The following is a 15,688-nucleotide window of genomic DNA, read 5'->3' as shown; positions in this document are numbered from 1 at the left end:
TGATTCCTGTTATAAGGGCTTCCCTGGGAGCTCAGATGCTAAAGAATCCGCCTGCAATGTAGAAGACCTGGGTTGGGAAGATGCCCTAGAGAAGAGAATGACTACCCACTCCAGTATTCTTGCCTGGAGAATTCCATGGACAGAGGAGCCTGGTGGTCTATATAGTCCCTGGGGTGGCGAAGAGTTGGACATGACTGAGCGATTAACACTTTCACAACTTATATTTATGTTAACTGACTTTAATTTGAATCAGGGGCAAAAACTGGAAGAGAGGAGGAAATTTAAAAATGATTAAATATTATAATTTGCATATATTAAAAAGGAGATGAGTCCTGGGTGTTCACTGGAAGGAACTGATGCTGAAGCTGAAACTCCAATACTTTGGCCACCTCATGCGAAAAGTTGACTCACTGGAAAAGACCCTGATGCTGGGAGGGATTGGGGGCAGGAGAAGGGGACAATAGAGGATGAGATGGCTGGATAGCACGACTGACTTAATGGACATGAGTTTGGGTAAACTCTGGGAGTCGGTGATGGACAGGGAGACCTGGAGTGCTGAGATTCATGGGGTCGCAGAGAGTCAGATGCGACTGAGCAACTGAACTGAAGTGATACAGTGCACAAGTATGCTGTTCTTTATCCAAAATGCAAATAATGTAATTTCCCCCCATACCTTTAAATGACAGAAACTGTAAGGAAAAAAAACACAACAAACTCAAGGTGTGCTCAATACAAATTTAGTCCAATCTTTTACATCATCCTCATCTAAAATATTTTATAATGATGAGATTTTCCTAATGGTAATCCTGAAGCTCAAGTGATTTTTGATCAAAAGGTTAAATTAAATCAATAGTTTGTATTTTATTGTATCCTAATACTCAATTTCTTTAAAAACTGGTTATCAGCACTAGACTGAAAGCAGCAAATGGGACATGGTTGCTAGCAAAGAATTGGACTCTAAGAAATACTGCAAAGCAAACACAATTGGATAAAAGAGGCCAAACCTTAAAGAAATGGATTTAGTTGAGCTGCAGAGCCCTAAGTATAAGCATATGCTTATGGTCTACATCAGGTCCCAGGTAGGAGTTGATAAAAGGAGGCTTATCCTGGTATATAACCTTTACATTAGGCAAAATTAGAAGAGTTTGCCAAAGCCTGGCCAGGATTTTTAAAATCATTTATGACAAATGCAGAAAATTCAACAAATTAAACAAAACATTCAAGAATTATAGTCACATAATTATATGTACAAAGGAAAGAACTTAAAAAGACAGTATTTAGACAAGGCAGTTCCATAAACCATGACTTAAAGCCATAACAGAACCAGTTTGCTTAAGCCATAGTGAATCTGAAAGAAATACATGTAATTTGGAAAACTCAGCAGTGGCCACAGGACTGGAAAAGGTCAGTTTTCATTCTAATCCCAAGGAAAGGCAATGCCAAAGAATGCTCAAACTACCGCACAATTGCACTCATCTCACACAGTAGTAAAGTAATGCTCAAAATTCTCCAAGCCAGGCTTCAGCAATACGTGAACTGTGAACTTCCAGATGTTCAAGCTGGTTTTAGAAAAGGCAGAGGAACCAGAGATCAAATTGCCAACATCTGCTGGATCATGGAAAAAGCAAGAGAGTTCCAGAAAAACATCTATTTCTGTTTTATTGACTATGCCAAAGCCTTTGACTGTGTGGATCACAAGAAACTGTGGAAAATTCTGAAAGAGATGGGAATACCAGACCACCTGACCTGCCTCTTGAGAAACCTATATGCAGGTCAGGAAGCAACAGTTAGAACTGGACATGGAACAACAGACTGGTAGGAAAAGGAGTACGTCAAGGCTGTATACTGTCACCCTGCTTATTTAACTTAAACGCAGAGTACATCATGAGAAAACGCTGAGCTGGAAGAAACACAAGCTGGAATCAAGATTGCCGGGAGAAATATCAATGACCTCAGATATGCAGGTGACACCACCCTTATGGCAGAAAATGAAGAGGAACTAAAAAGCCTCTTGATGAAAGTGAAAGTGGAAAGTGAAAAAGTTGGCTTAAAGCTCAACACTCAGAAAACTAAGTGGCATCTGGTCCCATCACTTCATGGCAAATAGATGGGGAAACAGTGGAAACAGTGTCAAACTTTATTTTTTGGGGCTCCAAAATCACTGCAGATGGTGACTGCAGCCATGAAATTAAAAGACGCTTACTCCTTGGAAGGAAAGTTATGACCAACCTAGACAGCATATTCAAAAGCAGAGACATTACTTTGCCAACAAAGGTCTGTCTAGTCAAGGCTATGGTTTTTCCAGCGGTCACGTATGGATGTGAGAGTTGGACTGTAGAGAAAGCTGAGCACAGAAGAATTGATGCTTTTGAACTGTGGTGTTGAAGACTCTTGAGCGTCCCTTGGACTGCAAGGAGATCCAACCAGGCCATTCTGAAGGAGATCAGCCCTGGGATTTCTTTGGAGGGAATGATGCTGAAACTCCAGTACTTAGGCCACCTCATGGGAAGAGTTGACTCATTGGAAAAGACTCTGATGCTGGGAGGGATTGGGGGCAGGAGGAGAAGGGGACGACAGAGGATGAGATGGCTGGATGGCATCACTGACTCAATGGACGTGAGTCTGAATGAACTCCGGAAGTTGGTGATGGACAGGGAGGCCTGGCGTGCTGCAATTCATGGGGTCGCAAAGAGTCGGACATGACTGAGCAACTGAACTGATAAACAGATTTAATATTAAATGAGAAAAGAAATATTTATACCTCTGTATCTGTGGATTATTTTAGAATGATTATAATTGGATTCAGCCTCCAAAACCTTTCTGGTTAGTCTGTTATTTATTTGCAGAATATATTAATTGTCTTTCTGGGTCATTCTGAAGATTAAATGAAATATGAGACATGAAAACATTTTGAAAACATTAAAGTCCCATTCAAATGTGACCAATTACTGATTTTTTTTTGTGGGGGGGTCAAAGTAAAATGTATTTGGTAAGATAAAGCAGATGCTAATTATGGTCTAAGAGAAAATGTAATTGTTTGGCATTGTCTATACCATTGCTCTAATCTATCTGTATCTACTCAAAAGTTAATTACATACTGATGAACAAATTTTATATATATATATATATATATTTACAGTTTGTCTGAAGCAGATCAGACTGATGAAATAATGACAGGATAGCTAACTGATTAACCAATCAAAACATTTCATTGATATTTGGCCACAGATTGATGATCAGGTTCCATAAATTCATGATCTTTGACTTCTAGTTCAGCTACTATCCCCCAAATTAAAGAAATAATATTGGATAGTTTCTTCTTTGGGGAGTTTCTCATTGCTATTATCATTGATTTTTGTGAAGAGTAGCTTAAGTATCTTAACTTCTCTATTACCTCTCTTATTTGGTCTTTAAAATAGTACTTATTCTATGAGTTTGACAGATGAGGAGGTAAAGGCTTGGGAAGATTTTAGTAAAGACTAGTAAAAACTGCAGCCATGAAACTAAAAGACGCTAGCTCCTTGGAAGAATAGCTATGACAAACCTAGACAGCATATTAAAAAGCAGAGACATCACCTTGCTTTGCAAGGTCCATATAGTCAAAGCTATGGTTTTGCCAATAGTCATGTATGGATGTGAGAGCTGGACTATAAAGAAGGCTGAGCACTGAAGATGCTTTCAAACTGCTTTCAAACTGCTTTCAAACTGTGGTGCTGGAGAAGACTCTTGAGAGTCCCTTGGACTGCCAAGGAGATCAAACTAGTCAATGCTAAAGGAAATCAGTCCTGAATATTCACTGGAAGGACTGATGCTGAAGCTCCAATACTTTGGCCATCTGATGCAAAGAGCTGACTCATTGGCAAAGACCCAGATACTGGGAAAGATTGAGGTCAAGAGAAGAAGGGAGCAACAAAGGAGGAGATGATTGGATGGCATCACTGACTCAATGGACATGAGTCTGAGCAAACTCTGGGAGATAGTGAAGGACAGGGAAGCCAGGCGTGCTGCAGTTCATGGAGTCGCAAAGTCGGACACAACCTAGCGATTGAGCAACAACAGTAAAAAGAAGTACTCAGAATAGAATACAGGAGATAGAAGTGGAATCACTATTACCCTTTTCCCCTCTAGATTATAGTGAAAAACTCAGTCTGGGAGTGGAGTTCTAGAATTTTTCAGGAATTAACATTTTTTAATTTTCAGGTATTGGATACCATCTCCCAATTGTTGCCATTCCTTTCTATTTCAAGTGATAAATACTAAAATACTGTTTAGGTACCAGGATTTAAAAAATTGATCCCATTCCCCCTAAGTCAATGGACCAGTAAACAATACCTTTTCTGTATCATTAACTTATTAGTGAAAACTCCTCACATATCTTGTTATCAAAGAATGCTTCTATTAATTTACCAAGCTTCCAGTCCACACACATTTGCAGTGCGTAAGTTTTAAAAGCAAAATCCACAACAAATTCTACAGGTTTTATCACAGATTGTTCAGAGCTCCTATGAGTCTGCCTTTTGTCATAAAGGAAATGCTGCAATTCTAAACTGAAAACTAACCCACAAGATGAGTGTATGAAAGACAAAGACATGGGGAGGGAGGAGGGAGGAGGGTTCAGGATGGGGAACACATGTATACCTGTGGCGGATTCATTTTGATATTTGGCAAAACTAATACAATTATGTAAAGTTTAAAAATAAAATAAAATTAGGAACAACAAAAAAATAAAAAAAATAAATCAAAAAAAAAAAAAGAAAGACAGACAAAGACATAATGGCGTTAAAACCATTTCAAGTAAAAGACAAAATCATATATTACCTTTGAAAATATAATAGTTTATAACCAACAGCATCCAATTCTTGGTCTAGAGTACCATAAATGTCTCTAATACAATTTGATGAAATTGTTTTTAAAGTAATGATTCTAGAAAGCTAAAATATAATTAAATTCAGTGAATGGGGCAGTAAAGTTGAATAATTAGTATTTTCTTAAAACCTAATATATATTTGGTAAAACTATGAACAGTCACACCTCAACACTCATTAAACCTTTTATTATATGTAAGTAACCATGGGTCATTACTGCCCATTACACTGATCAGCTAAACCTGAATGTCACGTGAAGAATTATTAAGGAAATGTAGAACTGATGAATGTTTTCCCATAAAGTAGAGTTTAATTATTTCTTTGACATTCAATTTTCTTTACAAGTCATTCTGTTCTTCATAGTTAACAGTTTTGCTGTTGGCAGACTGAATGAAATTTTTCTCCAGAATCTATTATAAGCATATTAACTCTTCATATTCTGAAAACTAGAATGTGTCACTTACTTTTTTAAAACTTATTTTACGTGACGCGTAAGTAAAAAAACAACAAAAAATCATATATCCACTTGAAACAATAGAGAAAGCCATAGTTGAAAGTACCCTTTCTTCTCAAACCCCCTTTATCACTGTTGTTACAAACTAATACATGTCATTCTTAAAATTTTACCTGTTTAAAGATTCATTTCTATACTGATTTCCATACCTACACATTTACACATTTTAACTATAAAGCTTTCATTAATGAAAAAGAATTATGCTATACATTTTTAGTATGTGACTTTTGAGTAATTTGTTGAGGTGCAATTTCCATAATATAGAATTAACCATTTTAAACTGAAAAATTCAGTAGCATTAGTACACATCTGCAATGTTGTGCTACGCGCACCCTCTATCTGACCATTCAAGAGTAAAACCTCTTGTCCGTTAACCAGTTTCTTCCTATTTTCCTCTTCCTCCCCCCAGTCTCTGGAAACTACCCATTTGCATTTTGTCTCTATGGATTAATTTGTTCTATATATTTCATATAAATGGAGTCACATAGTTTATGACTTTGTGGCTTCTTTCACTTAAGCATAATGTTTTGCGATTTATTCACAATGTAGCATGTAATTTCACTCCTTTTTGTGGCTGAAAAATATTTTATTGGATGTATATGCCACAATTTATCTACTGATGGACATCTGGGCTGTTTCCAAGCAACTTACTTTTTGCCCATAATATTACAGACATTTTCCAGGTTAATATATTCAGAAGGACCTTATCCTCTTTCTTTTTTGCAAAAGTTTTTTTTTTAAAAACCCGATAACACATCGTCTCACCTAGCTTCATGTTTTGGTATACATCTTTAAAACTAAGAACACTTTCTTTCTAACCATGATGCTATCCATCCCTCAATTATTAAAAATACTGATTTTTATGCTTAGTGAAATAAATCAGAGAAAGACAAATACTGTATGATATCACCTGTATCTTGGTTCTGAAACATAAAACTAGTGAATATAGTGAATAACCAAAAACAAAACAGATACTGAGAAAAAACTGTGCTTACCAGTGGGCAAGACAGAGAGATAGGGGATTAAGATATTAAAAACTGCTATATGTAGGGACTTCCCTGGTGGTCCTGTGGCTGTGTCTCTGCACTCTCAATGTAGAGCACCCAGGGTTTGATTCCTGGTCAGAGAACTAAATCCCACATGCTTCAACTATGAGTTCACATGCCACATCTAAGATCCAGCACAGACAAATATATAAACAAACATTTAAAAAACCTGCTATGTATAAAATAAACAAGCTGCCAGGACACATTGTACAGCAGAAGGAATAAAGTAAGTTGTAAATGGAGTATAACCTTCAACAATTGTGAATCATGACATGTACATGGCAACATGTAATTATATACTATATATCAACTATACCTCCATTTAAAAAAAAACTGGTTCTGTTTTAATTTGAGATATTAAGTAGTTATGTTCAACTATAGTTTAACTTCGTGATTTCTTGATTGTGACTTCTATTTAAAAGTTTCATGCCTGCTTCAAAACTGAGGTGTTAGCTAACTTTTACCTAGGTGATAAATCTTGCCTTTATTCCTCCAATCAAGAAATTTCTACTCAAATTAGGAAATGTAAAAATGAATACATATGACAATAATGGTATTTTATATAGTTTGGATGGTGGAAATAACATGAAATTAATGAAGTAAATATTACATTTATTGTGAATACTGAATTCTCCAAAGTTTTCTGATGAGTTTGAGCAAACTCTGGGAGATAGTGAAGGACAGGGAAGCCTGGCATGCTGCAGTCCATAGGGTCACAAACAGTTGGACATGACTTAGCCACTGAACAACAATCTCATTAAAAGTTGTTAATATTGTTATAACTTGGGTCAGAACAGAAAACTGGCCCAACCTGAAGTCCAGTACCTTGAGAATATAACCATATATTTATATACCACTTTACAGTTTTGAAACATTTTCACTTCAAAAAAAGGCATAATTAGCCAAATTACAAAAGAAAATATTGATAAATTTATCCTATTAAAATTAATATATTTTAAAATGCCTGCAAAAATTCTAATTTGATGTAAATAACAATCCAGAGCAGGAGGACCAACAAGTATTATTATCTCTATTCCATGGGTAAGATAACTAAGGCTGACAAAGAATGTTATTTTTAATACCATGTAACTGTTAAGAAGCCAAGTCATTCAGAAGAATGATTTTGTTAGTTTAATAGATCCACCTAAATCACTTTGTTAATGTATTAGTATGAATACTCAAACATTTAAATGATAGTTAATATTCAGAAATCTGATAAATAACCATTTTTACAGTACATAAATAAACTTGTATCTATAATGTTTCACTTTAAAGAAAAAAATTCAAAAGTTTGTTTTGAAAAATTATAACATGAAAATAGTTCCTGAAGAAGAATTTATTTATCAGGTAATATATTATTTAACATATCCTAGTATATAAGTCGGAGAAGGCAATGGTACCCCACTCCAGTACTCTTGCCTGGCAAACCCCATGGATGGAGGAGCCTGGTGGTCTACAGTTCATGGGGTCGCTAAGAGTCGGACACGACTGAGCAAATTCACTTTCACTTTTCACTTTCACGCGTTGGAGAAGGAAATGGCAACCCACTCCAGTGTTCTTGCCTGGAGAATCCCCAGGATGGGGGAGCCTGATGGGCTGCCATCTATGGGGTCGCACAGAGTCGGATACAACTGAAGCGACTTAGCAACAGCAGCAGCAGCAGTATATAAGTACATATTGAAGTCTCTGTGATACGGTAAAATTAAAATATTTAATTTTAAATGGTTAAAAGTAAGTTTTGCAAGATAATTTATTTGTTCTAAAGCTAACATGTCAATATTCAAAGCCCAACACAGAGTTTTAAAAGATATCTGTCTCACATATGAAAAAGTGTTAAGTTATTAAAATTTACATTAGGTGAAATGCTATGCCTGGAGCTAAAAAGCTAGAAAGCTTTTTCCTAAGCATTTAAACAAGACACTGATACTGGTGACATCTTTAAAGATGTAAGATGAGAGCAAGTCTCATCATCGGTCATGATTAATTTTTAAGTAGGAATGGACAGCTCAGAGGATTGACCAATAATAACAACTACGATTAATTCATTAAATTCATAATGAATTTAAATTCATCAATTTAATTCATCAATTCATCGATTTTTGTCATTGATGCTTATCAATTGATAGTTTAGAAGATTTTACTTGAGAATATTCACAACATTAAAAACAACAAAAAAGGAAGAAAAAACAGAAGGAAGGAAATAGACTTAGTGCTGCCAAATACCATCACTGAAAATCTTACCAAAGACTGAATAGGAAGGAGCCTTAAAACCTTTATACCACATAGGGTTCCTAAGAAATAAATCTGAGGCACACTGGCAGGGCAGTATGAAATGCTTTCTACTGCCACTGGCCATATTGTACCTGTTCTGTGGGTAATTAGTCCTTCAGTTCCAAAGCTGTCAATCTGGCACCTTTCACGAGCACTATATTCACTTTAAATAAAACAAACAAAACAAAACAAAATTTATAATTCAAAGAACAAAAGAACTTAAAAACAAAAACTGTAAACTGAACCAACTCTACAGTTGTGACATGAACCAAAAAATAAGAAAAGTGAAGTACCAGTAATATTTTACAGTTTAAGATTCTGTGGAACTCTATATCATAACTTTATAAAGTTTAAACCAGACAGTTTAGGTGCTTTTGTACTATGCAAGTAAACACTTAAATTTAAAAATTTCTTCACTGTATCAGTATTGAAAATTATATTACTTCATCTTGGTATTTAGTTTATTAAACTACACTTTACTACAGATTCCATACACACCCAATATTATGTCCTAAAATGTCTGAATAGCTAACTAGGAAAAAATAAGGAAAATGTGTGTTCATAATTATTAAAAATAAATAAAACAATTTACATATATGCACCATACCTGCAGTTGACCATTTAATGAACTCAAGTCTTCTGCTTTCTTCTCTAAAGACTGAACCCAGACTTTTCTCTTTTGTCGGCATCTTGAAGCTGCTGCTCTATTTCTTTCCAGAAACTTCCTCCTTTTTTCATCGGGATCTTCATTAGCTGCTCTTCTTCGACGACCAGTTGTATTTTGGGTCTGTGGAGTTGTGTGAGCTGGAGAAGCCTATAATAGACACAAATGAAAGTTTTTTATATTTGTACCTAGTGATTAAAATTAATATAATAGGCAGTAAAGGACTGCAAAGGTGAAAGTGAAAGTCACTCAGTTGTGCCAACTCTTTGTGACCCCGTGAACTATACATTCCATGGAATTCTCCAGGCCAAAATACTGGAATGGGTAGCCTTTCCCTTATCCAGTGGATCTTCCCGACCGAGCAGTCGAACTGGGCTCTCCTGCATTGCAGCTGGATTCTTTATCAACCGAACTATCGGGGAAGCCCCTTGCAAAGGTGACAGGTACTAATTTTATTTTCTCTCATTGTATACATCAATATTCTGAAGCAATGTGCAAATCACCCTGTTGTTTAACAAATTCCTTGAAATAAATAAGCATTGCTAAACTGAGATTCTCACTATCACAGTGAATGTATTCTTTGTTGTTGTTCAGTCGCTAAGTTGTGTCTGACTCTTTGCGACCCCATGGACTGCAACACGCCAGGCCTCTCTGTCTTTCACTATCTCCTGGAGTTTGCTCAAACTCATGTGCATTGAGGCGGTGATGACATCCAACCATCTCATCTTCTATCACCCCCTTCTCCTCCTGCCTTCAATTTTTCCCAATATCAAGGTCTTTTCCAATGACTCGGCTATTTGCATCAGGTGGCCAAAGTATTGGAGCTACAGCATCAATATTCATACAATGAATATTCAGAGTTGATTTCCTTTAGGATTGTATTCTATTCTTTAACATTTGTATAAATAATATTTTCATGTTTATAGACAGAATACAAAGAAATTGAAAAATGTAATACAAACGATGATGTACAGATCTTTTATTTTTCCAAGTGCACTTTTAAGCAAACATTATGTTATTATTCAGTGCTTTGATAATTATTAAGGTACTAATAAAAAATAACTTTTTATTTAAGTTCACTATGGGAAACCATGGTTTCTATGCTATTTTTACAATAAAAATAGCATTAAACTGTAAATGTTTTTTAAAAATTGGTTTGTCTAAAATTAAGGAGTTGAAAGTACATACACATTTTAGTGTATTCAGCTTTTCTTCAGTTTCTGAAATTTGGGGTCAGTCTTTTTCTAAGGGTCAGGTTTATATAATTATTAACGCTCATTTTCCGGTAGGTAGAATCCCAGAGTCTAGATTTTCATTTTAATTGGTCCGCCTGCCCAGCAATATCAGCCAGACAGAAATCTTCAGTCATTAGTGATACTGTCCAGTGTTTAGGATTATAGGATATCTTCATGTCTCTCACAAATCCCCAAATAGTGCCACAAAACACCTGAATACAGGAGATACGATATAAACCCTTGGAAACAGTGCAAAAGAAAGCACTTTGTGGCCGTAGACACGTGATCCAAAGTAGCAGCCTGAAAACAAATCTCTTGCCTCTACTTTAATGATGTAAACAAAAATTTCTACATTCTCTTCATCTATACCATAGGCAGAAATCTTTACGTTCTGCAGGTAATTAACCTGAATTATATATATCTCTACCTCTAACAAGGATTTGAGGCTACTTAGAAGCATATATTCTTCCTTCTCTCCCTTTTTCTATTGATTCATTCATTCTACTTCACTGAAAAATATGCAGGAACTATTTTAGTGATATAGCAGTGATAGACCAGATAAAAGTCCTGCTGTCCTGGAGCTTCATCCCAATACAATAAAGTATAAAAATATAAATAAAAACGAGATCCAGGTAAACTATAGTTAGTACAAGAAAGTAAATTACATTCATTTACTTTCTTTTAAATAAACTTTTAAGTATGTAAAAGCCATACTGAACTTGCCAGCCATAGATAAACAGCCATGAGCTGCATTAGGCTCATGAGCCAGTTGGCTAACCCTGAATTAAGACATAAGAACACATTCACTTTTCCTCTCTTTTGGCTCCTAGGTAAAGTTCTTGGTGGATGACAACCACAACTATTTCACTTTATCTTAAGTTTCACAAAGGTAAAAATACTGTTATCTAAACACCTATGCTTAGGAGGTAGTATTAAACTTGTTGTTCAGCTGTGTTTCTTTAATTGGAAAGTTTTACTTTTAAATGCTAATATTCTTTAAGTAGAGAAGAAAAAGGTCTAAATAGAGCTCTGAAACATTTAACAGAAATACAGTAATGCTTTACTGTAGACATATAGAAATAGCAATCATCTAATGGCCAGACACAAATTAGAGTGAAATGGGCCTCTAGTATAAACAGCTGCCATTAAACCTATCTGCGACTTTGGTGACATTTCACAAGTGTTAAATTCAAGAACTGTCTTATATCAGTAATATGGTTCATATATAAATTACTTGTTGAATACAACCAATAGTAAAATTTTCTTTAAATACTATTGATGGATACTATGCCATTTTAAACCAACATACAGATACTCTGAGAAACATTTACAGAGTGCCCTCAGCAGTAACAACTGCTTATTTATTTTTTATATGTTCAACTTTTATGTTGAGTTACCTTTTCTTAAGGCTTTTTAAATACACTTTTGAAATAAAAATTTGACGAGAAAATCTTTTCAAAGTATATAGTCATTGAAGTCACACTGTGTGGTGTTTTTTTTTTTTTTTTTTTAAAGGAAAACTGAGAGATGAATGATAAAAACAACACACATACCGGTGTTTCTGTGGTGGATGTGGCTGGCTGTTGTAATGACTGTGGTCGAGATTCCTCTGATTGAGTCCTAACCAAACCACTACTGTGACCTTTGACAGTATCGCCGTTGGTAACTGGAGGATGTTGCTGGGTCAAAGCAGCTTTTAATCTCTGAAATGCAAATACCAATTAAAATAAAAATGCTCCCTGCTTTCTACCCAAATCTAACTCCCAACACACTTTTAGTTAACCAAATGAGACATTTGTTAATGAATACATAGGCTTTAAACTTAGTTTTGATTTATTATATTCCACTGCATTCCTAAATATCAGTAAGACAGATAAAAGGACCTTTGGGAAGCTTTCCTGAGTCTTTCTTGGCAACTTTTCCTCTCTTCTTTCTTTGGAAATAGCATAAAGGGGTAGATACTAGAGAAGAGCTTTAGACAAAATCCCCTACATGATTCTAATACAATTGTTTTCATTTACTTCAACTAAGAATAATCTGGAAAATCTGTAATTTATTTTCATCTGTGCATATCTTAATATCTATAACTGATTCAGATACCTTAGAAATGAGGTATATATTAAAAGACCACCAATATTTCTGCTTAAGCAAGTGTTAGTAGACATTTTCTACTGCTAATCATTGTAGATTCTGGGTATGATTTTAAAAACAAGGTCAGTAGTGTAAAAAATGTTTTGTTGAGGTATAAGTTACGTACAGTAAAACGAAGTCTTTTCAGCATATATTTCTATGAATTTTAACAAGCACATACAGTTGTGCACCACCTCCTACAATGAGGATACAGAACAGTCCTATCACCCACCAAAACTTCCTCATGCTTCTTGTCACACTCTCCTCCCACCACAGTTGAGTCACTCAGTCATGTCCAACTCTTTAAGATCCCATGGACTATAGCACCCCAAGCTTCCCTGTCCATCAGCAATTCCCAGAGCTTGTTCAAACTCATGTCCAATGAGTTGGTGATGCCATCCAACCATCTTGTCCTCTGTCATCCCCTTTCTCCTACCTTGAATCTTTCCCAGTATCAGGATCTTTTCCAATGAGTCAGTTCTTCGCATCAGGTGGCCGAAGTATTAGAGCTTCAGCATCAGTCCTTCCAATGAATATTCAGGACTGATTTCCTTTAGGATTGACTGGTTTGATCTCCCTGCAGTCCAAGGGACTCTCAAGGGTCTTCTCCAGCACCACAGCTCAAAAGCATCATTCTTCAGCGCTCAGCTTTGTTTATGGTCCAACTCTCACATCCACATATGACTACCTCCCACCACAGTCCCTGAAAACCCCAAGTCTGTTTTCTGATTTTCAAAGTTTTGCTTTTCCAAATATCATATAAATGGAATCATACAGTATATATAATAAGCCTTTTGAATCTGGATTATTTCCTTTAGCATAATGCACCTGAGATCCATCCCTGCTGCTGTGTTATCAGTAGTTTTTAAATCAGTTTCTAATAAACAGTATGTTGATTTTACAGATTCAGTCCAGCTCAGTTCAGTCGCTCAGTCGTGTCCAACTCTTTGCGACACCATGAACCACAGCACGCCAGGCCTCCCTGTCCATCACCAACTCCCAGATTCCACCCAAACCCATGTCCATCGAGGCGGTGATGCCATCCAACCATCTCATCCTCTGTTGTCCCCTTCTCCTCCTGCCCTCAATCTTTCCCAGCATCAGGGTCTTTTCCAATAAGTCAACTCTTTGCATGAGGTGGCCAAAGTATTGGAGTTTCAGCTTTAGCATCAGTCCTTCCAATGAACACCCAGGACTGATATCCTTTAGAATGGACTGGATGGCTGTCCTTGCAGTCCAAGGGACTCTCAAGAGTTTTCTCCAACACTACAGTTCAAAAGCATCAATTCTTCTGCGCTCAGCTTTCTTTATAGTCCAACTCTCACATCCATACATGACCACTGGAAAAACCCATAGCCTTGACTAGATGGACCTATGTTGGCAAAATAATGTCTCTGCTTTTTAATACGCCATCTAGGTTGGTCATAACTTTCCTTCCAAGGCATAAGTGTCTTTTAATTTCATGGCTGCAATCACCATCTGCAGTGATTTTGGAGCCCAGAAAAATTAAGTCAACCACTGTTTCCCCATCTATTTGCCAAGAAGTGATGGGACCAGATGCCATGATCTTAGTTTTCTGAATGTTGAGCTTTAAGCCAACTTTTTCCACTATCCTCTTTCACTTTCATCATGAGGCTTTTTAGTTCCTCTTCACTTTCTGCCGTAAGGGTGGTGTCATCTGCATATCTGAGGTTATTGATATTTCTCCCGGCAATCTTGATTCCAGCTTGTGTTTCTTCCAGCCCAGCGTTTCTCACGATGTACTCTGCATATAAGTTAAATAAGCAGGATGACAATATACAGCCTTGACGTACTCCTTTTCCTATTTGGAACCAGTTTGTTGTTCCATGTCCAGTTCTAACTTGCTTCCTGACCTGCATACAGGTTTCTCAAGAGGCAGGTCAGGTGGTCTGGTATGTCCATCTCTTGTAGAATTTTCCAGTTTATTGTGAACCACACAGAGGCTTTGGCATAGTCAATAAAGCAGAAATAGATGTTTTTCTGGAATTCTCTTGCTTTTTCGATGATCCAGCAGATGTTGGCAATTTGATCTCTGGTTCCTCTGCCTTTTCTAAAACCAGCTTGAACATCTGGAAGTTCACGGTTCACTTATTGCTGAGCCTGGCTTGGAGAATTTTAAGCATTACTTTACTACTGTGTGAGATGAGTGCAATTGTGAGGTAGTTTGAGCATTCTTTGGCATTGCCTTTCTTTGGGATTGGAATGAAAACTGACCTTTTCCAGTCCTGTGGCCACTGCTGAATTTTCCATATTTGCTGGCATATTGAGTGCAGCACTTTCACAGCATCATCTTTCAGGACTTGAAATAGCTCAACTGGAATTCCATCACCTCCACTAGCTTTGTTCGTAGTGATGCTTCCTAAGGCCCACTTGACTTCACATTCCACGATGTCTGGTTCTAGGTAAGTGATCACACCATCGTGATTATCTGGGTCATGAAGATCTTTTTAGTACAGTTCTTCTGTATATTCTTGCCACCTCTTCTTAATATCTTCTGCTTCTGTTAAGTCTATACCATTTATGTCCTTCATTGAGCCCATCTTTGCATGAAATGTTCCCTTGGCATCTCTAATTTTCTTGAAGAGATCTCTAGTCTTTCCCATTCTATTGTTTCCCTCTATTTCTTCGCATTGATCGCTGAGGAAGGCTTTCTTATGTTTCCTTGCTATTCTTTGGAACTCTGCATTCAAATGTGTGTATCTCCTTTTCTCTTTTGCTTCTCTTTTCACAGCTATTTGTAAGGCCTCCTCAGACAGCCATTTTGCTTTTTTGCATTTCTTTTTCTTGGGGATGGTCCTGATTCCTGCCTCCTGTACAATGTCATGAACCTCCATCCATAGTTCATCAGGCACCCTCTCTAGCACATCTAGTCTCTTAAATCTATTTCTCATTTCTACTGTATAGTCATAAGGGATTTGATTTAGGTCATACCTGAATGGTCT

The 15,688-nt window shown here is 36.6% G+C and overlaps 1 protein-coding gene across 7 annotated transcripts in view; it reads right to left on the bottom strand.

The window, feature by feature from the left end:
- Positions 1–15,688, bottom strand: part of ATF2 (activating transcription factor 2) — an 83,492-nt gene that overhangs the window by 9,582 nt on the left and 58,222 nt on the right. For 6 of the 7 annotated variants that reach the window (XM_061434844.1, XM_061434852.1, XM_061434877.1 and 3 more), the window contains 2 exons: positions 12,149–12,298; positions 9,304–9,510 (listed from right to left, as the gene is read on the bottom strand). In XM_061434844.1, the coding sequence (XP_061290828.1) occupies positions 9,304–9,510; positions 12,149–12,298 (357 nt within the window). Of the gene's footprint in view, positions 1–8,788; positions 8,860–9,303; positions 9,511–12,148; positions 12,299–15,688 lie in introns of all 7 variants that reach the window. The other variant, XR_009739997.1, reaches the window with a different exon arrangement.

The sequence above is a fragment of the Bos javanicus genome, chromosome 2 (genome assembly GCF_032452875.1).
Source record: "Bos javanicus breed banteng chromosome 2, ARS-OSU_banteng_1.0, whole genome shotgun sequence".
NCBI classification, from domain to species: Eukaryota; Metazoa; Chordata; class Mammalia; order Artiodactyla; family Bovidae; genus Bos; species Bos javanicus.
Note: the sequence above shows the minus strand (reverse complement) of the source record. Positions and strands in the feature narration are given on the sequence as shown.